The 25727-nt window shown below is 27.5% G+C and overlaps 1 protein-coding gene across 2 annotated transcripts in view; it reads left to right on the top strand.

The window, feature by feature from the left end:
• LOC141532589 (neurotrimin) overlaps window positions 1–25727 on the top strand; it is a 358743-nt gene that overhangs the window by 22292 nt on the left and 310724 nt on the right. For both annotated transcript variants that reach the window (XM_074251006.1, XM_074251005.1), the window contains one exon: window positions 7630–7756. In XM_074251006.1, coding sequence (XP_074107107.1) covers window positions 7693–7756 — 64 coding nt within the window. In that variant the 5' untranslated portion in view covers window positions 7630–7692. The remainder of the gene's footprint in view (window positions 1–7629; window positions 7757–25727) is intronic.

Below are 25727 nucleotides of genomic sequence, written 5' to 3'. Positions count from 1 at the left end.
TGTTTCATTTTATTTTTGTTGGGTTGTGTACATCTCAATGGGCTAAATGCCAAAATACCTATCTCAAATAGAAGCTTTTCAGAGTTTTCTGAAACCGGGTGGATGGATTGAAAATAAAGACAAAAAGACACTATTTCTATTTTATGACTAGAGAATTTTTATTTTTAACATTAGGCTTTACTATTGTATATTGTTGTTTTTTATTTAAGTGTTTTTTGCGAAAAATTAACGAGAACCGGGTTAAATGATAATATTAATTATTACAGTAGAAAAATTGCTATTTTAAATGAACAAAAAAGAATGATGAAAAATTATCTCTAATAAATAATGACTAAAAAAATTATGAAAAATTGTAAATGTCAAAAACTTTTAACTTGTGATGTATAATTTTAATTTTATGATTCATAGGAATTATAAAAATTATTGAATTAATGTTTAGCTATTTTTCTATTAATCTTTTTTTTTTTTTTTTTTATTTTAGTTATTATTCATTCTATTGGAAAAGTGATATTATTTCCGTAGGATTTTATTTTTTATAATTTAATATAATCAGCGCGAAAATCAAAATATTTTAGTGACTCAATTCATTCGATTCATTAGATTTGGAGAACGAGAATAGAATAAAAACATTTTTGAGCAGCCTAGTCAAATGTCTGCTCCGCTTTTTCGCTGCGTCGAGGCGTATTGGGGATAAAAGTACTCTCGCATATAGTACCAGCGTAGCATAAAAATGTTTCAACTATCGATTTTCTATTTAATTTTAAATTTGAATTTTATCACATGAAGTTGGTCTGTAAAAATTTCCACATCAAATTTCGATGAAGTAAGGATAATTTTTTGAATTAAGTTTAACTTTTTAATCAATTAATATGAAATCTCAATATCGTCGTTTTACTAATCCTTGGAATAATTTTAATCCAATAGTCATAACAATAATTCTAACTAACAATTTAATTAATTCATAAATCTAAAAATTGTTTTCGAGCATTTCTTTTTATTTTAATTAAAAAATAAATTAGGTAGAGAAAATAAGTTTTAAAAAATTGCACTCAAAGATTTTTACAATTTTTACACGTAGAATTTTTTTTGACATATTTTATCCGTTATAAAAATTCTAAAAATTGTGAAATGTCGTTTAATTTTATCATGAAAAAAAAAAAATTAAAAATAAATTTTTTTGTTAATTTTTAAAATTGGATTCCAAGCATAAAATAACTCAAGACAAATTTTCGACAGTATCCTTCTTTTTTAAACGAATATATTTTTAATTAAAAAATTCTTCACCCAGTTAAAACTGACAATTTTTCGACGTATAGCGGAAGTGATAGATTAATAAAAAAATAGTTTCCATGACAGAGTTGCGCATAAAAAAATCATAAAGATGATAAGGAAAAACAGAGACAGAAGATCGGATAATATTCAGTGGTCATGTTCCGAGTCAATTCGTACTGGCTGGGGCGCAATTCACCCTCGACGATTGTTTTTCATTGATGCGTGGAAATTGCCCAGTACCATTTATCGTGACGCTAACACTGTGTCAGCTTAAATTAGGAAAACTAAACGTCTACTATGTATTTCTGTCATTTGCTTGTCAACGTCGTTTTTATTTTTTTCATATTTTTTCAGAAAATTCGAGTTTTTAACTAAAAACCGAGTTATTTATTTCAAGAGCTTAGTTCTTCACCGTAAACTACTCCAGATAAAAAAAAATATTAGTATTCAAAATAGCTTCTCTTTCAATTCATCGCTCATTCACTTGCTTGTTATTACTGTTGTTTTATCTTTTTATTTTTCTGTTTCAACTACTCTGTTAATTTTCATTTAATTATCGAATCGGATTAATTACTTTATTCATTATTATTTTTATTTTTATAATAAAACTCATTTAACTGGACTTTATCATATGAGCACCAAATTATAAACAATTCGAATAATCAACCTTTTTTTTTTAGTACAATAAATTTGTTTTGGTTATTATTATAATAATTGGTATTGATTAACATATTGTTTCTATTTTAAATAATAGAAGTATTATGATAAAACATGCTTTAAATTAAACCCAACATCATTATTAATGCACTTTAATCGAAAATATTCATTCTCTTTGTGTTTTTTAGATTAAAATGAATATAACGTCCATCTGGACAAAATAACAACTACATCATTTATCACTTATCATTCATTAGTTCCTTCAATAATATAGTTTGACAAAAATTTTATTTAAATATCATCAGATATTTTCATATTTCTTTGTTGAATGCACTTCTATTTTATTTATTTTTATTATTAGTTTGACCTGTATCTATCCACATAACAGAATTTTTAAACGTAATTTTACCGACTTTATAATATTCGATTAATTAAAAGAAAGATTTGCTCAAGTATTAAGGAGTGATGATGGTACAGTAATTTAATATCTTTATTCTAATACGCATACCATGACCATGAGCTTAAAAAATAACCAATTCTTAACGGTTAAACATCCACTATCCAAATTACAAATTACAATCAACACTTTCCTACATGGAAAAAAGTCCTGTTAAAAGTACAGAACTATCAGTAAGTATAAATGTAAATTTTACATTCTAAAAACTTTAAACTCAAAAATGTCAATTTCAAATTAGGAAAAATGTCAGTTTTTCATGGCACAAAAAGGAAATTTTACATTGAAAAAATGCAAATTTAGAAATTGGGTAAAATTCTAAATATTCAAGAAAAAAAAAAACAAATTTAATATTAGAAAATTTATAAATTTTACGTTAGAAAAGTTTATTATATAAAACCGTTTAAAATTATCAATTGTCAAAATTCTTATAGAACTATATATTAATGCATTTCTGTATTTTTTACGAATAATTTTTTTCCATATTCTTTCAATTCAGTAAAACATTATACCCCATTGCTTTTGGTTTTTAACAATGCCAATAAACTTGAAAATAAATTATTGTTCAAAAGAAAAAAAAAAAAAATACGGTTTAATTCAATGGTAAAATTCAAATTTCAAATCCACTTATTCCAACAATAATAATATTTTTTAATTAGAAGTAGTTATTCAAAAACTCCCACTAAAATCGTCTTGAAATAACATGAATACAATTTCATTTTTCCGTACAAATTTTTCCTACAAAACTCTTTTCAACACAGAAAAAAAATGTTCTTGAATCAAGTATATAATTTTGAAGAGCTTCATATTCTTAATTTGAGTAGAAAAATTCTAGATTTAAGGAAATTTTACTTGATTCAAGAACTTTTCGTCTTAATTCAAGACAATTACCCTCTTCAAAATTAAATTCTTGGTTCAAGAATTTTCCTCTTAAATCAAGTTAATTTTTTTTTCTGTGAAAATAAAATTTCGTCAATATCTAAACCTGTACCCTTTTTCTCAACATAAATCCGCCGTAATTATTTCATCTTGATCGTTCTAACTCAAAATATCCTTCTGAATCCCAAATAAATAAAATAAAAGTATTCCTTCAACTCTCCATACGATTGTCCTTCCCAACAAATCAAAGTTCTCCATTATAATGAAGTAATTCGAGTGGTAAATTATAGCATAAAGAATTTAATTTGTTTGTAAGTGGATTTGAAAAGACTAACTGTACCGTAGAGTAAGTCTGGCAGTATTATAAATCATGAACAAAGGAACTGACTAGAACATACTATGTAAAACGTACATATGTCATAATTCTTGGGTCTCTCACATGCACACATCACAGGTACCATTTCTCTATACATACATTTTCATTTCACATTAACGTTATACATAGGTATATATCTGCAAAACATATAAATGCGGATGTGAATGTAGGTGCATTTTCCACCTTATAAACGAGTTTCTCATCGTAAACCACTAACATACATTTTCTTGGTAACGTCAAAACTCAGTGTGTCTTCTTCTTCTTTATACCAACATCCATATATTTGTGTATTCAGGTATGTCTACTACTTACGCGTCAAAAACAGAATCGTGAATTTTCCCTTTGAAGTACTTCTATATAGATATATAGATACATACCGTACCATTTTGTCATTCACGAGCTTCTCATATCATCATATACACTAGTCACAAAAATTAAGGGATATAAAAAAAATTCTAAATTTTTTGGTGATTTTCAGCGAGCTGTAACTCCGAGGAAAATGATCCCACAGAAAAAAAAAAAAAAGCAAATTGTAGCTCCAAGTGTCTAGTTTTTAGATATGACCATGAAAATTTTTGTCATCGTCAGGTCTGGAGAAATCCTAAGAAAACTACTGAAAAAAATTTTTCGAAATTTTTTTCGTCTTAAAAAAGGTCTACGGGCTTCAAAAAAATTTTTCGATTGTTTCGTTTAAAAGCTCTTTTAGTAAATTTAATACCCTTTAATTTGACGTAATCAAAAGCTGTACGATAATTTGCCGCGGAGTTATCGTCAATCAAAGCAAAAAGTTTTTTTGACTTTGGAAATCAATAACTCTGGAAATAATGACCGTATAGGAAATCGAAGGAGGGTTTTGAAAACTACACAATATTCTCTATAAGAAAACGTAAACCGCTTTTGAAGAAAAATTTTTTTGAATTGAAAACTCGGACTGAAAAAAGACAAAAATTCGCATAATTAAGGATATTTGGATAACTTGGTATAACTTTGGATAAAATGGATGAACGAAGGATATCGTTGGTAATTTTTAACTTCAAAGTGTCCCCTAAAATCCCTAAGAAATTCAAAGCGCTGCGATTTTTTGTTCATAGTGCCCAGAAGCTTCAAATTCTGTGTTTTCGCAAAAATCACCATTATGAGCAATTTTGTGATTTTTATTCATTTTTCCATTGAAAAAAATTTTTTTCAAAATTCTTTATTTTTCGATCAAAGAGATTGATTTTTCAAGAAATTTGAAAAAAAAAAAACACACACACACACACACACACACACGCGCGTGTGTGTGAGAAGCGTAAATCCGACCGAGCAACCTCCACGTGGTACGCTTTGGGTAACGCTAATGCCGGCGGTAAAACAACAGTCGAAAAAATTGAGAAAATTTCGAAAAAATTTTCGAAAAAATTGAAATTTTTTTTTTTCAAATTTCTTGAAAAATCAATCTCTTTGATCGAAAAATAAAGAATTTTGAAAAAAAAATTTTTTTCAATGGAAAAATGAATAAAAATCACAAAATTGCTCATAATGGTGATTTTTGCGAAAACACAGAATTTGAAGCTTCTGGGCACTATGAACAAAAAATCGCAGCGCTTTGAATTTCTTAGGGATTTTAGGGGACACTTTGAAGTTAAAAATTACCAACGATATCCTTCGTTCATCCATTTTATCCAAAGTTATACCAAGTTATCCAAATATCCTTAATTATGCGAATTTTTGTCTTTTTCAGTCGAGTTTTCAATTCAAAAAAATTTTTTCTTCAAAAGCGGTTTACGTTTTCTTATAGAGAATATTGTGTAGTTTTCAAAACCTTCCTTCGATTTCCTATACGGTCATTATTTCCAGAGTTATTTATTTCCAAAGTCAAAAAAACTTTTTTGCTTTGATTGACGATAACTCCGCGGCAAATTATCGTACAGGCTTTTTGATTACGTCAAATTAAAGGGTATTAAATTTACTAAAAGAGCTTTTAAACGAAACAATCGAAAAAATTTTTTTGAAGCCCGTAGACCTTTTTTAAGACGAAAAAAAATTTCGAAAAATTTTTTTCAGTAGTTTTCTTAGGATTTCTCCAGACCTGACGATGACAAAAAATTTTCATGGTCATATCTAAAAACTAGACACTTGGAGCTACAATTTGCTTTTTTTTTTTTTCTGTGCGATCATTTTCCTCGGAGTTACAGCTCGCTGAAAATCACCAAAAAATTTGGAATTTTTTTTATATCCCTTAATTTTTGTGACTAGTGTACTTAGTTCTTCATACCTCATATTATATACATATACCCTGTACTGTCTGGCTTCCTTTTAGTGTATACAGAGAAATTTTTTATTTTCATTTCTCTTGCTCTTCGATACGTCCTCTGACAACGACATATTAGACTTTAAGTAAAAGCATGTGAGGCTCTAAAAGTGTCCGAGGAAATATGCGTCTGTTATAAAAAAGGGTTGTCATACTGTACTGTACTCTGCACCCTGAATAGAATATGTACTACTGAGTGCAGTGTAGTGTCTACGCCCTTCGTCTGTTCATATTCACTGTAGACTAGGATTCCACTGAATATCTACGATCTAAAGAACATTCCCCTTGTGTCATTGTCGGTAATGGAAAGGGACGCCGAGTAGTGTGCATCGCGAGTGCAGTTGACTTGAATGAAGGGTTGAAGAGCTACCAACTACCACAAGTACGACTCATTTTTTTTTTGTCATCATTACTATCAACTATTTTTTCAGTCGGAAATCTGTTATTGTCCTTTCGATACGTTTGTTTTGTAGAATTCCTCGTATTTATTCACGCATCTATCGAGACTTGTGTTCAAAATTGGATTCTGTGTGCAATTATAACATCAACTGTTGCTTTTTTAGAATTTTTGAACTTTGTCAAATTTATAAGTGACAACTTGGTCTTCAAAATTTAATCTGAAAAAATTATTTTTGATGTGAAAAAAAAAATTGAATTTTTAAAAATTATTTTGATGAAAAAAATAAAAAAAAAATCATAATTTTTTTTTAATAAAAACTTATATGATAAATTTTTGATAATTGATCAAAAATTTTTTTTCTTGTTATTTTTTGGCGTTAAAATTTTTTACCGACCCATTGATTTTAAATAAAGTAACTCTTAAAAAACAATACTTAGTTGAATTGAAAATATAAATAAAAAAGTTTTGAAACATTTATACCTTATTTATAGGGTTGTAAATTGCAGAGAGTGAATTATGAGTTTTAACTTTTTGAAAAATAAACTATAAAATTTACTAAACTTGTGTAAAAAGAGTGAAATGTAGGGTAAATTATTATGATGTTAAAGGTGCAAAGTCTTTACTATATAATTTTATTCCTTAAGCGCATCTGGACCACGGAAAAAGTAGGTGTCTCGGTGTAGTTCAACTCATAGTTTATTCTGTCTCTTTATATCTTATTCTTGCGAGAAAAGAAGTTATTTAGATAGAGTAAATTCCAGAAGTATAAAGAGCTTTAAAAAATTTGTCACGTAGAATTTTAATTCGTAAAATTTTATTAACTTTTTTTTTATTCCAACAATCAAGTGCTTTTGTCAAATAAAAATTAAGAAAGTCGAAAGTCAAATGACATTCTACAGTAAGATATTTATTGTATTGACCCAGTCGGGACTTTAAAGGATTCGTTTCGTTTCATTTTCTTTGTTAGTTCTGATTCTAAGGATTGCATCAAGAAAGTTAAAAAATTTTAATGTTTTACTTACTTACCAGAATTTCAACGCTCGAGTTTTTACGTGTCGGCAGATCGCAAAAGTCTTGACGTTACTTTTTAGAATTCTCAGTAACGCGTCGCTAATTTCTTTATTTTTAATGCATCTGCTTCTTTCTTTCTCTCTGAATTTTTATCAATAGATTTGTAATATTACAAATTTAATTTTTGACAGTTCAATTTGTAGAAGAATATATTTTTTTTTTCAACGACATGTGTTTCATGTTTTCACAAGTATACTCATAAAAATATCTGTTTTTTTATATTTCAGTTAAAAATTTCCAGTTGGTATGTATTATGTGAGGCAAACAGAAAATAAACACAGGCATTGAAGATGTGTGTCATCGTAAGTGGAGCGTGGGTGCTAAGCATCTTTGCTTTGGCTGTCATCAGCAATGGTAAGTCATTAGCGATATTTATTCAATAATGTTTGCCTGTTTGTTTTTAATTATCATAAATCATAATAAAGCAATCTGGGTCACTACTTTAAATGTCAAATGTTATTTAAAACTCGTGGATTTTTTTTCCGATAGTCGCGTACCTTTATAACAATTATATTTGCTCCATGCAAATATTTATTTTTTATACCAAATATACCTATATATTTTTTTTAAAATATTTTCCCCTCTGCGTTCGTGTGAGTTGAAATTTTCCACACTGATAGAAAATTTATGTTGACTCAAGAGATATTTTCTTGATCTAAGAATTTATTATGGAAGACAAATGATTATTTTGCTTTAAGAATTTCTTGTCTTGATTTAGATTTTCTTGGCTTAAGAGCTATATGATCTTCAATCGATACATTTAGTTTTTCAACCAAAATAACATTATCGTTTAAAAAACTTAAAATAATTCATCAAAGTATATTTCAAAAACTAAATAGTCTTTAATTGTTATACCGAAAAAAAATTATTTCTTGGAAATAAGTAAATTAATGACTCAAAAAAAATCCATTCTTAACACAAGTCGGTAACATCTTGAATCAATGTTATCGCCTATCTTGAACCAAGAGACAAAAATTCTTGAAAGAAATATATCTATATCTAGTTTCAAGAGTTCAAATTTTGAAGAAAAAAAGTTTCTTAAATCAAGATTATTTTTCTATCAGTGCATTAATTGTTAGCAGTTGGCTTTTATTTTTTAAACTTTGATTTTAGCCACTACTGCCCAATTCCGTCCGTCAATTGTATTCGTTTAATATGAAAAATGAAAATAAATAAATAGGTGTAACTCCACGTGTTTTTTTATTTGTGTGAACAGGAAGAATAATCTCATTTCAAAGCCAATATAAAAAATCGCTGACCCAAAAAATTGAATTTTTCCAATCTGCGTTTCTGTTAAAAAAAAAAAACACCTGCATACGGATAAATATTCCTGGACGCTAAAGAGGAGCGCGAGGGTCAGCTGGGAGAGTAATAGCTTTTTAAAAACATAATGGATGGGGAAAAATAGACTTTTTTCAGAAATTAAAAAAATTTTTTTAAATAATTTTTATGCAGTTTGTTTTTGAATTATAAAAATTATGTCATCTGTCATTTGTGAATAGAATTAATACAAATTGGGTCATCGATTTGATAAATCGAATTTACTTTATATATATCCTATTTGAAATTCAATTTTCAACGTAATAAACAATCGGTATAGTGTTAATAATTATCCATTATTTACTTACCATATTTGCTTTCATTAAAATAACACTTCGGTCATCATAGTTTGCTATTTCCCTCTCTGAATAATAACCGTGTTATTTAGACAAAATAATATTTGAATATTTGTATGTAACATCAAACTTTAGTTATTTAAACTTTTTGATGGATTAAATAAAATTCCGTGCATTAATAATAATAAGTATAATTTTTTTATGGATTTTTCTAAAGGCTATTTAACTTGTGAAGTGATATGTATGTATTTACATTTATAAAGTAACTTAAATACATGTAGATAGTCTTAAATAGATTTTGAGACAAAGGAAAACATTTTATCTTGTCAACTATTAAACGTGAAGGCGGTTCCGCTTGACATTCATAAGAAGCAAATTTATTCCTTGCCACTATCGTCAGCGTTTCTCTTCCTATTTCTCGCTTGTCTCTCTCAGCCCTTGTGTCTTTTTCCCCTTGACAATCTTATACAGAACTCGACTCATGACTTTTCAGTGTAACATCTCTTTTTTCTTGAATTTTTTTTCATTTATTTATCACTGTTGACAATATTAAAAGGATATCAAGTATCATGACTAATTATAATATTTTATCAAACTTTCGCCACTAGAATTTTATTCCACTGTTTTTGATATTATCGGCCAAATTAATTGGCTTATTTTTTTCCGTAACAGAAAAAAGAATTATCACTGACAAAAACTACTTGACTCAAGAGATTTTTTTCAAGAGAGTCGGTTGTCTTGATTCACGAATTTCTTGTCGTAACTTTTTTTTTACATTCTTTTTTACATCTTTTTTTACATTTATTTTACATTCTTGGTCCGAGGGCATTTTTTAAAATTCAAAATAGCAAAAAAATATTAAAAAGAAAACATTTTTTTTTAGTCAAATCCAATTTGAAACGTAATTGAGACTTATTTTTGATGATACACTGATAGAAAGGTTAGTTTGACTCAAGAAAAAAATTCTTGAACTAAAATTACTCCCAAAAAAATAATAAATTTCTTGGGACAAGAGAAAAAATTCTTGCGCTAAAAATTTTTTTTTTTTTAACCAAGAATTTTATCTTAGCTCAAGAATTTTTTCTCTTGACTCAAGCTAACCTTTCTATTTGTGTATAGAAAATAAAAGAAATTTGAAGATTGTTGGTACCCTCAAAACAAGTCAAAAATGTAATCAAAGTTACCTTGCAGCTTAGTCCAAAATAATTAAGGAGGTTGGGTCAAGATTTTCATGTCACAAAAATTTTGAAATGCTTACTATAAAGAGATAAATACATAAATTATTTACAACTAAAGTTTTCAATCAATTCATGAGAAGGTTTTTAAGTAAATAATTTTTTAAATTGCTTCTCATAGATATTGAGGTATGGCGAGCAGATGTACATATAAGAAGCAATTTTAAGAATTAATAACTTGAAAGCGGTGACCGGTTTATATCTATCAATGTTTGAAAGTCATAGAGTATTTCATAAAATTGATAGAATTTGTTTATGGCAAAACTTTTTTTATCCTCGAGTTTTATATGCTTGATTCGAGAATGAGTGAATTTAAAAATGTAGACTGATAGAAGAATTTTTTAATATTTATTAAAATTTTTCACCATTATTAAATCATTTTTGAACATTGGATGATTTAAAAATATTTATCAATATTTTAAGAATAATTGCTTACACTTGATAAATTAATACCTCACTTCTAAATAAATAAATTTACTAACAGATAATAAAATCTTGTGTTAGTATAGTACATTTTTTAATTAAAGTACTGTTTAATTTCAGTGTATCTAAAAATTTATAAAAAATTTTCGGACAACGAATGTAAATTTACCTGCAATAATTAAAATGAATTTTCCGTTTTTCATTTAATTGTTATTTTAACTACACAATTAAACAGTGATGTTTTTAATTGCTTCCCAAATTTGAAATAATAAAAAATAAGTGAGCAATTAACGTGTACATATGAAAGTTTTGTAATTCACTACACACAAAAGTTGTTAATATTTGATCCTCAGAAAACGATAGGAACAACAATAATGAATAAATAAATAAATAAAATGTAAAAAATGCGTAGACATTTATGTCGACGAGTATATGAGTCATAAGCGTTAGAGACTAGTAGAGTGAGTATGGTACAAACGAAGCCAGTAAAATGGTTTGTCACTGAAAATTTTTCAAAGTCCACCGAGAAATACAGTCTATTTTATATGCATAAACCTCTATACGTATATACTCACACACTTTCACGTAAATACCTGTATACACAACTCAACAAACTGCACACTACAGTGTGCGAATGAGGCCGCGGTTCTTCTCTCATCCAAAAAAAAAAAAAAAAAAAAAAAAAAAAAATAATCCACCAATGTGAAACAATCTCTGACGTTTTTTTATTTTATACTTCAACGATTCCCTTTGCGCCGAGAAATTTCATTGTTTAGCAAAAAATAAAATAAAACACAATAGTAACAAAATAATAATAAACGGAACAACAAAAGCAAAATGACGGAGCTAAAAAAGTTTTTTTATCGGGTATTACCTTAAAATATTTGAATATTTTTTGTGACGAGGAAAACGATTAGTCCCGGTGGGCCTTGTAGATTTTTAATATTCAATGTCGAGGTAAATAAAATGGCACATACATAGATATATCACAAATTTATATATTTGGCAGGAGTTTGTTATTCAAAACTGTAAATAAATTTGTTAGCTCTCAGATTCGCTTGCACAGTGTTGGTACTATACACTGAGGGGCAAATTACACAGAATCAGTGAGATGGAAATTGAAAATTCAGCATACTCTCGTATCTTCATACTGTAAAACCTCGTTGTCATATCTATGTAATCGTGATTTTCTTCTCATCTTATATATATATATATATATATATATATATATATATATATATATATATATATATATATATATATATATATATATATATACATAGTAAAAAGGTTGTTTGTAATAAGAATCTTTTAAAATATTAGATTTCGAGCAATGTAATTATTTCCATGTTTGATCAACTAATATTTAAAAACCTTTGGTACGATATTCATCAATTCAATCGATGAATAAGTTTAGAATTGTTTAATATTATAACTATGAAGATTAAAAATAATGTAAACTGGTAGATTAAAATTTTCAATAAATTTAAATAAAATTTAATATGATTCTTTTTCAAGTGATTAAGATAAAAACTCCACTAAGCAAATCACTTAGTTGTATTATTTCATTGACAAACTCTGTTAATAATCATAATTATTAAGATTTCATAACAATTTTCGATATTTTTAAAATGGAAAAATAGTAAAATTTTATTTTGGGGTATAAACTATTTGTTACAAAAAAATAGAATTTTTCAAATAAGCCAAAACCGGTTGCACATTTGAAATTTTTGAACAATTTCATTCAGGTAGATTTTAACTTTGAATGCAGATTTCTCGATATTTTTTCCATATAATTGTATAATTTTTAATTATTTTAGGTTATTTATAATCTAAATAACTATACAACGATTTATTTATATCATATCAGGTTAATATTAATTTAAAAATAGGAAGTGTCCATAGTAGGGACACAAAAATTAACTTGCGTCAACAAGTGACAGGTCACAATTTGAGGGTACTTGACCTCCTCAACATACATATCATTGTATTTATGTTTACATGCTGTCATGTGGTTTTATACACAGAAAGAAAAAAAGTCTTGAGTCAAGCGTAAATTTTCTTAAATCAAGAAAATTTTAAGGAAGACTGAAAATTTCTTGAATGAAGTTAAAATTTTTTAAACAAAGTTAAATTTTTTTAAGCTAAGAAAATTTCTTCTTGCTTCAAAATAACTTCAGTCTTCCTTATAATTTTCTTGGTTCAAGAAATTTTTTTTTCTGTGTAATAAGAATCAAAACTTTAAGATTTAAAAAAAAACTAAAAAAGTCCTGATAAAAAATATACCCTATTTTCAACATTAAATAAAAATTATTGTTTTTCAAGCTGGAGTTCCGGGAGTCGAGACTTTTCAGAAATTTCCTCCTCTTTAAGGATCTTTTTTTCGATTTTTGGTATCACCAATAGTTATTGAGTTATTTACGAAAAACTGAGATTAATTAATTTGGTTATGTTTTTTGTTGATAACAAATTGAAATTTTCATCAAACAAATAAAAAAAAAAACAACAATATTTTTAGAATTTAATTCGTCATCGAATGAGTAATTGTTCATATTTTTATCACAATTTCTAAGATTTTTATTAGCAAATTTACACAGGGTTCTCACAAAAATTTCCGTTACTATGTAACATGGTAATAGTTATCATTCTACATAGGAATAAGTTCTATTATTTTTTCTCCGTGTACCCTGTGAACCAAGAAAAATTTCTTAGTTTAAGAATTTTTTTACTAAAATCAAGAAGATGAAAATCTTCAAAATTATTTACTTGATTCAAGTTAATTTTTTTTTTGCTCGACGGGCAGAAAGCGTCAACTTTCGGCCCGCTGCGCTAAATGAAGTTGCCACTTTCTGCCTTCGTCGAGCAAAAAAATAGCATATACTCCTCGGGAAGTAAATAAGAAAGCCTCAGATCACATGTTTGTTGACCTCGGCTTCGCCTCGGCCAACAATTACATGTGATCTGAGACATTTCTTACTTTACTTCCCTCGGTGTGTAATATACTATTTCTATGTAATACATACAACCCACTCGTTAGTTTGAGTTGATATATTAATTATTAAATTTATTGCTATTGAAGTTAATTGATTAAATTACACAAGTAGTCACATTGATTAATGTGTTTTACGTAAACAAAGTTGATTGTATTGATCTGAAATGTGATAAAAAAAATTCAAATATTTACGGTTACTTTTATGGTGTCTATTGGCTTTTTTGCTTTATATTAAAATTACGAACTATGAAACCACAAAGAAAATTAATTAATTCATAAATTCATGAAATATTCCTTTAATGTATTAAAAATTTAATATTTAATTTAATTAAAGGAAAAAAAATAAATCCAATTAATTTATCCAGACGTATTATACAATTTATTTCCGGTTATGATAAATAATTTTTCAGTTGGCTGAATAAATTATTCTCTTGATAAGAATAATGTCGAGGAACGTTAAAGACGAATATGCACTTTTAATTTTCTTAATCTTAATTTTCTTTGCTTAAATTTCTTCATCCTTCCTGTGCTCGTCTTCGTCTTAGTCTTATAATTCTAGAGCTCTCCATCATTTCATCTTTTTGAAACCGGAACTCTAATTAACAGTTAATTGTCTGATTAATTTCTCAGATTTGAGTCGAGTGTAAAGCGAAGCTTAATCTGGGATTCCTTTAACGACATCTCGTTTACATTTCTCTTCACTTTTATTTAATTAATTATCAAACAATATTCTCATCCCGTAATTAATTCCCTCTAACACGGTAATACACCAAACGCATTATAATTTATATTACATTTTACATATATATTAATTCACGACATCAATTACAAAAAATTTTAATTTTATCGCTGAATATATTCCAAAGCTTGAGCATTTTCTAACGCAATCTCAATAATTTCAATATAAATAAACTAATTAAATTCACTTTAAATTCAAAGCAACGTCAAAAATTCCATTTATTTTTCCGAGCCCGTGAATCTAAAAACAGTCGAGTTAGTCTGACAAGGATATAGTAATGAGTATGAGCATTGTAATAAAATCAGTTAAAGATCTCTCCAGGAATAATTAAATATTTTAAATTTACCCCTAACATAACGTACAATTAATTAAATCTTTTTTTATTCTGCCGTACGCATAAAAGTGAAAATAATTAATCTCTAAAAATATTTATCAAAAAATTTTCTTCTCGACTTTGATGAAGAAAAAAATAAACTAAGTGATTGTAAATGAATCCTGAAATTTTACTACGTGAAACTGCTATCAAAAATAGTAATTTGTTAATTCATTGGTAGCTTGAACATAAAAAGCTCAACAACACTCATTAAAATCAGAGAAATATCACATTTGATTTATGTCTTGTGTAATAAAAACAAAAATAATTAAATATTTATTATTTAAAATAAAAAAACAGCAATAAATTAATGCAGATGAGATATCATTAGAGTAGCAAGCCACTACATCGATTTTAGCTTGTCAGATCTTGTCGACTCGCGATGTTGAAGGGGTAAAAATGACAAGCACGGGCTAGAGTACTGACGTACTGTGGGGTCACGCGCGACCATTATTGAACGGTATCAACGTGACAAGCAACAGTCATGTACCACCGGGGATTTTGTTCCATGTGAAAGGTAGCCAGCCAGTTCAGGTTACCTTTCCCTTTTTTTTTCTTTTCTCTTTTTCTCCCGCTTATTTTTATTATCTCTTTCTAACACTTTTGTAAAGCGTACGAGTGTACACCGGTAATTTCAATTTTAAATCTACCGCGCCTTCTATTTGTTGTTAGAGGCGTCGCCAAATCGCGAATCGCCACCGGATAACGGAAGATCGAACATGCACTGTTTCAACTGGATGTTTTTATGTTATTCTTTTTCTTTTTCATTGTTTATTTTTGCAGTACATCACTTTGGCTTTATTTATATTTTTTATGTTCCCTGTACTTTTATACATTCCGGGATTTTTAAATGGATTTTTGTTCCTATGCGAGCAAGCGAATGAAATTTCTTTAAATTTTAAAAATCACCGGGCTGAAACTCACAACTAACAGTTTGCAATAAATGCTTTGTTTTGTTTTGTTATTTTAAACATTTTTTTTTCTCTACACGACAAATAAATAATAAAAAGTGATACTTTGCTGCCGGAAAATTCTATATTGTATATTTTTCTTTGTGTACATGGAGCAAATAAATAAAATTAATTAAAACAGCTGGTAGTGGTGAATGTCGGCGCCGGGGATGGTTACTGAGTGGAGAGTGTAAGTGCAACTGAGAGAGGGTTTATGCCGGTCACAGGACAAAGACATGTATGTACATGTAGGGTCCTATGTCTGTCCCTTTATTCGGGTCTAGGCTGTCTGGAGTTTGCGAAGTAATAAAAAGTCAGATAGAATAATAATAATAATAATAATAGTCATAATAATGATGATGATGATGATGTTGAAAAAAGATCCTTGACAAACAATGAAGTGACAGGTGAAGCGAGAAATTAACGAGCTCGGAGACAAAATTTAACGGCTGTAAAAAAAAGCACGTTCATTACTTCGTCGTATTCACTTATCGGAACATCTGTTGTAAGTTTTGTTAGGCATCAATTTAATACATTGTTGAACTTAATATGACGGGAACAAATCATTTTTAACGTTTGATTATATTTATTTTTTATTTACAGTAAAAAATTTAAACAATTATTATTTTAATTTTTTTTTTAAGGACATAACAATTATAATAAATGTTAAATTTTGTTTATCACTATAGCAATTAAAGTTATCACCGTAAATAATAATTTTCCAAGATCGTGATATAAATATTCATTTCAGACAATAATTTACTTCTCTTTGGTCAGTAATTTTTCATTAAAATCGCATACTCAGCCCGAAAACTTAGAAACAATTCTTAATTTTCAAGCCCTATTTTACCGTAAATAAATAGCACACACGAAACTAAAAAAAAACAAACTATATTTCATTGAATCCACAAGGTAAAAAAAATTACGTTTGATAAATATAAGATGAATAAATGAATTTATTTATCTTTTAAGTTAAGGGAAGCTCCCCGTGACAGGGGAGTGATCCAGGCACATAATGTCATGAAAAATAGTCTAAATTACACGGACATTATGTTTCTGTAGGGCTGTATGGAAGGCGTAGATCACGAACTGAAAAAACATTCTGTCAATTCTCAATCATATTCTTATTTTTTTTTTCTTGTTTGATAAATTTAAAGCTCTGAGCCGTCAGACTTTCAAGCGATCGTCAATTTATTTTTCTTAGAATTCTTCATGCGCTCAATGGAAGCATATCATACACATATTGATTATTGTGTTGAGACATACTTAACGGGGCTTCAAGAGCCCTAGACGTTTACTCAACAGATTACTTATATGATATTAGTACCACATCATAAATAAAAATGATAATAAAAATTGCGTTAGTAATGCCAAAAGGGCGTTATCTTAAATTATCTTGGGAAAAAAACTTCACTTCTCTAAGCAAGTTGAACAAGTATATAATTTATAATTTATGAATTTGTAGAAAGAATAAAAAATGAAATTTTATTGACATTGTGAAAAAAATTCTCAACGCCAAAAGGGTGCACATAAAAGAATTTTGTTGTATTATTTGAATTTTTGTTTCAATAATTGAATAAACGAATTTTTGGTTATAAAAATTCAAAATTTCCAATAACTCTAAAAATTTTTTAATTTAGTTAAATTTTTATTAATGTTTTTTTTTTTGTTTTTTTTGTTATAAGTTTTTGGTCACGGTCTTCGTTCTTGACGAAGCTTAATAAAACTGAACACATTCATTCTATGAATGAAAGTCTCGGTCAAGTTCGAAAATGGGCCAAATCGGTCCATTCATTCCAAAATTATGGGTGTTTGAAAATTTTTTTCCTTTTTGTGAAAATCAAAATTTTACGAGATTTCTCCAAACAACTTTGAAACTATAATAGATAACTACATTCTGGCAATCGGATCTAACAGTTCATATAATTAGCTTCAATTTACTTTATTTTACTTTCTTTTTCAATCACTTTTTTTATTTTTTCTACAGCTTTTAAAATCTGCAAAAATTTGAAAAATAACTACTTTTATGCGATTATCTTTAAAAAGCTTTTACATAACTCATTTTACTGCAATTCTATGAATTGCATGTTATAGCTGGTGAAATAAGCTCTAATTTTCACTATTAAATGTAGAATTTTCCTTAATAAATTTTATGAACGCTCTAAAGATAGTGTCAAAAATTTTAACTATTATTGTGCTTAAATTAAGAAATATACCTTTTCTTATAGGGTGTGATTGAATAGTGCTTTTTTTTCTCATATCTGAAAAAATTTTTATTTTCATTATTTTAGTAAATTTCTAAATTTCTAAAATTTTTCGGATAATTGAAGCAAATGAAATTTTTATAGATTTTTTAAACCAACGGGACTTATAGCTAGAGATATACACCCTTTTGAGATTCATAACGCGAAATAATAATTATGAATTATAAGCTCGAAGTTTATTCCAGTTGAATGAATAATAATTCAGCAAAACTACTCGCGACATCAAAATTATCCATATAGTGTTTACCATGCATTATTACCGAGAGTATCAAAATATAACGTGACACAACAATATCGTCTGTTGTTACCGTAGTTGATAATAGCCTAGCGACAAAAGTTAGTGTGTTATATGGGTGAAAACAAGTGAAGACAAACACGTCAACCAATACATCAAAGTTTCTCTGTTCATCCTATCCTATCGCTCGTGATATGGAAAATCAGTATTGTCATACATTACCCCGGCGGTTGGGGGTGCAAGTACATAAGTAGAGTTGCGCTAGGGATAGAGTTATAAGGTAGACTGTAGACGAAAGTCAGAGCTATATAGTTACTTGGACTGAACTAGGAGTTGAGTGGCGAGCGAGGGTTGTGCTTGACTTGAGTAAGGCACTGAAGAGAATACGATACGACAGAGGACAGCATCAGTGGTGGCTTCTGTGTTGAAACCTTGAATCTTTGATAGGGTAGTACGGAGTACGGCTAGTGCAAACAGTGATTGGTTGCCTCAGGCCTCTCTCACGTCACTGTTCAAACAATGAACTCGCTTCCACAATGCAATCGTGACCGAGATGAAAAAAAAAAAAATATATATATATATATACAAGTATATAAATCTATAGAAGTCTAGAGGCATAGATATTTATAGATACGGCAACAATAATAACACCAACAGATGATGCATCATCGACAACATGATGACAAGGCAAAACCCAATGAATTCAACTAAAGACAAAAGTTTTTACGACTGATTTTTATATTTGACGGAAAATGGATCTTTTCAGTGATTGAAAACAGGATAGGTGTTGTGGGTTTATGGTGTGATAGCTTCAGTCATTGAAGTTAGTGTCATTTAATTTAGTGCACAGAAAAAAAATTACTTTGTTGGAGTAACTATTTTTCTTTATTATTGTAGTTTTGTTTAAAAATATTTACATCTCTTATTTATGAAAAAACGGTACAATTAAATGAATAAATTATAACTCTTCGATAGAGTTCAAAAAAATTTCCATTCAAGAATTTCATCCTTCAATTGAGTATTTTATTGTTTTTAAACAAGATACATGTATATTTGTTCCAAATACACTAAAAAACAATTAACTTGAATCAACAGAAAGATTTTTGGACCAAGTAAACAATTTTGAAGGATTTCATTGTCTTAAATCAAGACGAAAAATTTTTGAATCAAGTAAAATTTACTTATTTCTTAGTTTAAGAATTTTTATACTCAAATCAAGAAGATGAAGTTTATTTATTTATTTACTTGATTCCAGTAAATTTTTTCTTCTGTGTATCTTTTTTCTCTTGGCTTAAAGCTGATAAAATTGATTCAAGATAACACCGACTTCTTTTAAGAGTACCACACTTTTACATTTAGGTTATTATTTTACTTAAAAAATACATTTATGTATTTTTTAACTATTAACCAGTGAACTTCTGCATTACTCAAATGAAACTCTGATTAATTTTTCTTCACAAATATTATAAATTACATGTTGTTACAATCATACACTAACCCTAAAAAAAAATTCCGACTTGATAAACGTTCTTTTTAATTAATTTCTATAAAATTTTAACCGGAACTTCGGTTGTTTTAAATTTTCATACGACACTTGCTAATTAAAACGTATACATCTATAAACGTGTGAATTAATAGAATCAAATTCGCATGTATAAGCTCAACAAATGTAAGTTAATTAACGTATTTCAAAGAAATTTTTTCGTTTGCTCGGGAGTTTTCAACGCTCGCAATATTATTAAATAAAATAGAAAAAAATGTATACACAGATTTTTATGTTTTATTACATTAGTCGATGATATTGAAAAGAAAATCTTTGGCTTAGAATGTTGATTCGTTATTTAAATGACGTCGAACCAACATTTAGCTTTCTTTCATGTATCCAGAACTAGCAATTTCACGAAATATAAAATAAAATATTTGTCAGAGATGTAAACTAGATCTTTACAAAAACGCATTGATATATGCCATGAAAAAAAGTATACAGAGGATAATGAACTTTAATAGTGTGTATGTTAAACTTTCCATCGAATTTTATCTTCTCGCTTCATTTATATTCGCTTGCGTTTATAATTATTATTTCAATTAGCAAGTATTTGAAATTAAATTTAACATCGCCGTCGACTCAGGAGCCCGCAAAACGTCACACGGCTCGGTCTCGTTAACGCTAGCAAAAATAATAAAGTTCTTTTGTTATTTTTTTTTAATAAACTAAAATTAAAATTAAATAAAAAATTAGCATGTGTGTTATTTTATTACGGCTTCACTGGTGTATTTTAAATAGTAAGCCGCTGATGGAGTAGAGGGTTGCAAAAAGCATGCTACGTAAAAGGGATTTGCGTATGCGTGCGTGAAATACGAAGCCATATATGAAAAAAAATTTCAAATGTAATTCTAGACGTCGCTTTTTTACGCATCTCGCGATAGCGAATTAAGCAGAGAACATTTTGAATATGCGTAGAGAAATAATACTGTTAATGTTGATGCCGGTGCTGAGAATAAATGCTGCGGCGGGGTCGTGAGTTATCGTAATTTTAATTTGTAAAAAGAGCTGTTGCAATTGTAATATAAAAACATTTTTTAGATAGAGTGATAAAAAAAATTTCTTTCGTAAATTTCGATATTTTTTAGATTTAAAATTAAATTTTGCAAAATTAAAATTTTAGATTTTTTTAATTTACTGTTTGGAAAAATTATCATTATTTTTTTTTTTTTTAATAAAATAAAAAACGAGCATTATTGAAAGAACAAATATTAAAATTTATGTTTATCATTGTCAGATTACTAAAAGTACGTTCAAATCAATGACCAGAAAAAAAAAAAATAAAATTGTCATATTAAATTATATCGAGTCATACTTGTTGAGCTTCTTTTTCCTCGAGGGTCGAGAAGCTATTCGTGTTTCATTTATGACCAGTGACGTAGATATTTTTATTTTATATCTTGGCTCGTTTTTCAATTTCAATTTCAGTTTTCATTTCTTGTTCAATTATATATTATTATTGTTATTATACTTTTCTATAAAATGTAATATTTTTTTAATGAAAAGTTCTCTTTGTCAATATAGATTATAAAACAGAACAATATTTCTAGTTTATTGAATGAAAAGAGCATCAAATTATTTTAAAAATAATTTTTCAGCGAGTTTAAATTCGATTTTTATTTAAAATTAATTTCATATTATTTTTCGCAGATAAAATTTAAGACTTGATGAAAAAATATTTTTTGTCAAAAATTCAATTAAATATTAACTTTATTATTCTATTTATTTAATGTCGTGTTGAAACGATATATTTCTATTAAAAATTTTCACCAAGAATGGTAAAATAAAATTATAAAAATTCCATACTAATTAATTATTTTTCAAGTAACACTCATATTGTACACGGAAAAAAGTAAACTGTAATATTCACTCGGATTCCGGTTAGTTTTTATAGTTTCAAACAGTAAAGCGGACATTGGGGTGGCAAAAATATAAATATTACAGAACTTAATGTAGAAAGTATAAAAGCCACAATTTATAATTTAATATCCAAAATAAGTAATTAGTAATTGTCACTATAGTAAATAACGACTCTTTTATCTTTAAAAATTATAGTTTCAAACAGTAAAAATTGCCATTTCAATATATAGTCCATATTATGAAGAGAAGGGGAACTCAGATGAAAGAGAAGGGAGTCTCACTCTGGGAGAATTTAATATTTCAAACAGTAAAAATTATACTTTTAAAATATAAATTTTACCAGTCTAAGCAAATCAATAATTATAGTTTGATTTTTAGCGTTGCGTTTAAAATTTACCATTTTACTTTGTAAATATTGACGTTGCTTGTATTAGAAATTTACTAACTTTATTCTATACTTTTTACATATCATAACATCATTTTTTAGGTACGAAATGATAAATATTAAAGTTTGAATTCTTAATTATTATACTTTAACATTTTAGACATTTACATGGCGAATATTACTGTTTGAAATAGTATTTTCTTCCACGTAAAGAGTAAATTGTAAGGTTTAAATTGTAAATATTACAATGTGAATAGTAAAATCATGATGTTACTGTTTGAAGTGGTAATTTTTAGTAGTTGATCATTACTTATTATAAATCGACTGTTATTTATTACAGTTTACTTTTTTCCGTGTATGAAATGAACGAATTTTACTTTAATTTGTTGATGAGCTATGGTGACGCAATTGAGTGAAAACTAATTATATAATTTCATTGTTAATTAATGATCGTTTAATGCTCAGAAATTTTTAGTTCACACGATTTAATATTAAATAATTGTTAAATTTTTCAATTTATTAACTTAAAGTTCTAAGCATTCTATTATTTTTAAAAATGAATTAAAATTTTTATATATAAAATCTCTTGGATTAAAAAGTCGGTAAAAACGCTTTAGCAAATAATTTTTTTAGTTCATGATTATTTCTTTGAAATAAAGTTAATTTTTGTATCAGACCAATATTATTATTATTCTAAATCAAAAGATAGTATAACAGTACAACTCAACCTGTAAATAAAGTAACAAAATCGTTAAACGATGTTGGCCACGAAGGCCGCTGGAATTTCCGTAATTTCGAGACTTGCTGACCTCGTGAACGGTTTACGTGCCTGTGGCTTCGATCTTGAAATAGAGTAGAGCGGGTTCCAGCGAATTCAACAGCGAGCTTACGTTGAAAGAGATAAAAGCTCTACAAGATAAAAATAAAGACTAAAGATAAAATCGAAAGAAAAATACTTGGACAAATTCTTTACGAGACTCCATGATACTGCCAAGACAAATATCTCGCGAAAAACATCTTGACAAAAATCGTCGAGATATTTTCTGATTTCTTAAAGAATTTTCATTACTTCACTTTTAAAAAAAAATCCATCTTACTGCTTGCTGTAATTCAACTGTAAGACTCCAATAACTTTTTAGTCTTATTTTTCTAACTTGGTTTCTCAGCGAAAAAATATAAACGTAACTAACAACTTAATCACCTCGCATTTACTTCTATTCCTTTTGATCTTCTTTTCAAACAGATGTACATAAATTTTATGTGCGTTTTTTAAACAAAAATTTATCCGTGATCTATTTTCTCTTGAATTTTCAATCCTGCTTTTCCAAAATTTGAATTTATATATATTACTTTTTCATTAAAAATAACCATATGTTTTATTAGATTTTTTTTTTTGCGTTTTTTTTTTTTTTTTTTTTTTTCACTAGGATTAAATTCTTGCACATTTAACCATATTAGCTATTCATTTTTCACACAAATGCTTTCTTGTAATTGTATTATAAAAAACAACCCTGGAGTAATGCTGACAAATGTAATCATGTAGAATTTTAAGCAAAGGATAGAAGGGAAGGAAAGTAGGGCATTCCTACCCATGTGCGTAATTGCCTATTCGAGCTGAAGAAGAGGGTAACAAATACGCGGGTGAGCAAGTCATGGACTGCAATATTTTTTTTTTGTTTACCAGAACAATACGATTTAAACAAACCTAGGTTTTTTTTTTTTTTTTTTTTGTGGGTTCATGAATACAACTTAAAAAATAATAGGAAATAGGTTTTTCGATTACAATTTGCAAAAATAAAAAAAAATAATTGAAATTTTTTAAATATTACTTTGTAGAATACCATTAAACTTTTTTTTAAAAACAATGTAAAAAAACTGAAAGAATAAAAAATTCCATTGATTTTAGTACATTTTACATGAATTTTTGAAGAATTTAAAATTTTTGACGTTTGATCAATGACTTCAAAGGGATACGATGATTTTTTATATTCTGCATCAAAAATAAATTAATTTGAATAAAAATCGGATTTAAACCATCACTCACTATTTTTAAATAAAAAAAGATAAATTTTTGTCATGACATAATTCTCGATAAAATAAAAATTTAGCGTTTGTAAAATATTATTTTAATAGTGAAAATTTATAAAAGCTTAAAGATTAATTTTTTAAAAGATTTTATTTTTCAGTATTCAAGTATAAAAATACCTTGGATGTCTATGTAAATTCATTACGAGCATATTTATATAACTATTTGTTGTTTTACAGAATTTTCTATAATTTATCGAAACTGTGTTTTCCGCGAAAATATTTAAACAGCCACTCCTTTGCTATTGAGTTTTCACTTCCAGAAAAAAAACCACGAGAAGTTTTAAAAACCCACGATGTTCCTAGAGAAATTTCCAAGAGAAAATTTTTTTAAAAAATAAATGAGACAAATAACCGAGACCTCAGTGAAGTAGTAAGTTCAATGGCTGGAACGACGTCGACGTCAACTGATAAAACGGATATAAAAAATAATCTTTCTAAAGTCATCGTACAATTATATGTTCTTTACTTTATTTTTGTTTCCTCTAACAACTTCGCTGAACAAAATCTTGTTCCACGTCATCTGGCATTAATCTTGGCTGAAAAAACTTTCTTTTTTTCTTGCTAAAATATTTTCCTCTTGTCAATTAAAACTTTGGTGATTGCTTTATTTTTACAGTCACCTAACTCATTACCATCACTATCAGTTTGTTATCTTTTTATTACGTCAAATAATCAAATAAACATGAATGATATTAAATAAATTATATTTATTGAGATTTGAATAAATAATAAAGGGAAATATATCATTTATATTTATTTATTCTCAGAACAGTATATATCATTTAAGAATAATAATATTTGTCTCTATACTCGACTCTTCAAGAGGTTGATTAGAAAATCGTGAACCAGTTATTGCTGACTATATGTTTTGTAACAAGACCTAGGGCTTTATGTTATGTTTCAGTATATATACTGAAGCTTATATAGATCGAAGAAATTTAAATTATTGCTTAATACTCAACTTAAATTGTTGCGAAAGTAATTCTAACTGAGAAAATCATTATTAGACACTTAAAGAGTTGTAAATAAATTTAATATGTATCCAAATGTGCATTCGTAAAAAAATTTTCTGATAAAGGTTGATTTGGTCATCTACACGGAAAGAACAAGATGATACTGGATATCATTCCAGATTATACTCAGTGATATCTGTAGTGAAAAAAAATTTCAGATAGTAGCTAGTAAAATTCAGATTATACTGTGTGATATCTGGATTATACTCATTGTAATCTGGATGATACTAGTTACTATCTGAAATTTTTTTTCACAGTATAATCTGAGATGATATCCAGTGTCATCTTGTTCTTTCCGTGTATGTACTATACGAAAAAATAAATTTTAATAACAAATTTTATTTTTGTATATTTTCTTAATTATTGTTTTCTTGTACAGAAATTGGCTTAGAAATCGATTTAAAAAAAAAATGTCAGATAAGTTTCTTAAGAAAGTAAAAATGATTTTTATTTCTTAATTCAATACGTTAAACTTAAATGCTCTTACAATGAAAAGATTCAACGATCATGCGCCCTCTGTGAGAAATTTTAAACACTACTTTTGGTCTAACAATGATATATAGGCGGATTTTACCATATAAGAATATATTTAAACGTATGAATTAATAT

This window comes from Cotesia typhae, unplaced genomic scaffold (assembly GCF_013202065.1).
Source record: "Cotesia typhae breed Kobodo isofemale line unplaced genomic scaffold, CoteBio_Ctyphae contig_65, whole genome shotgun sequence".
Lineage (NCBI taxonomy): Eukaryota > Metazoa > Arthropoda > Insecta > Hymenoptera > Braconidae > Cotesia > Cotesia typhae.
Note: the sequence above shows the minus strand (reverse complement) of the source record. Positions and strands in the feature narration are given on the sequence as shown.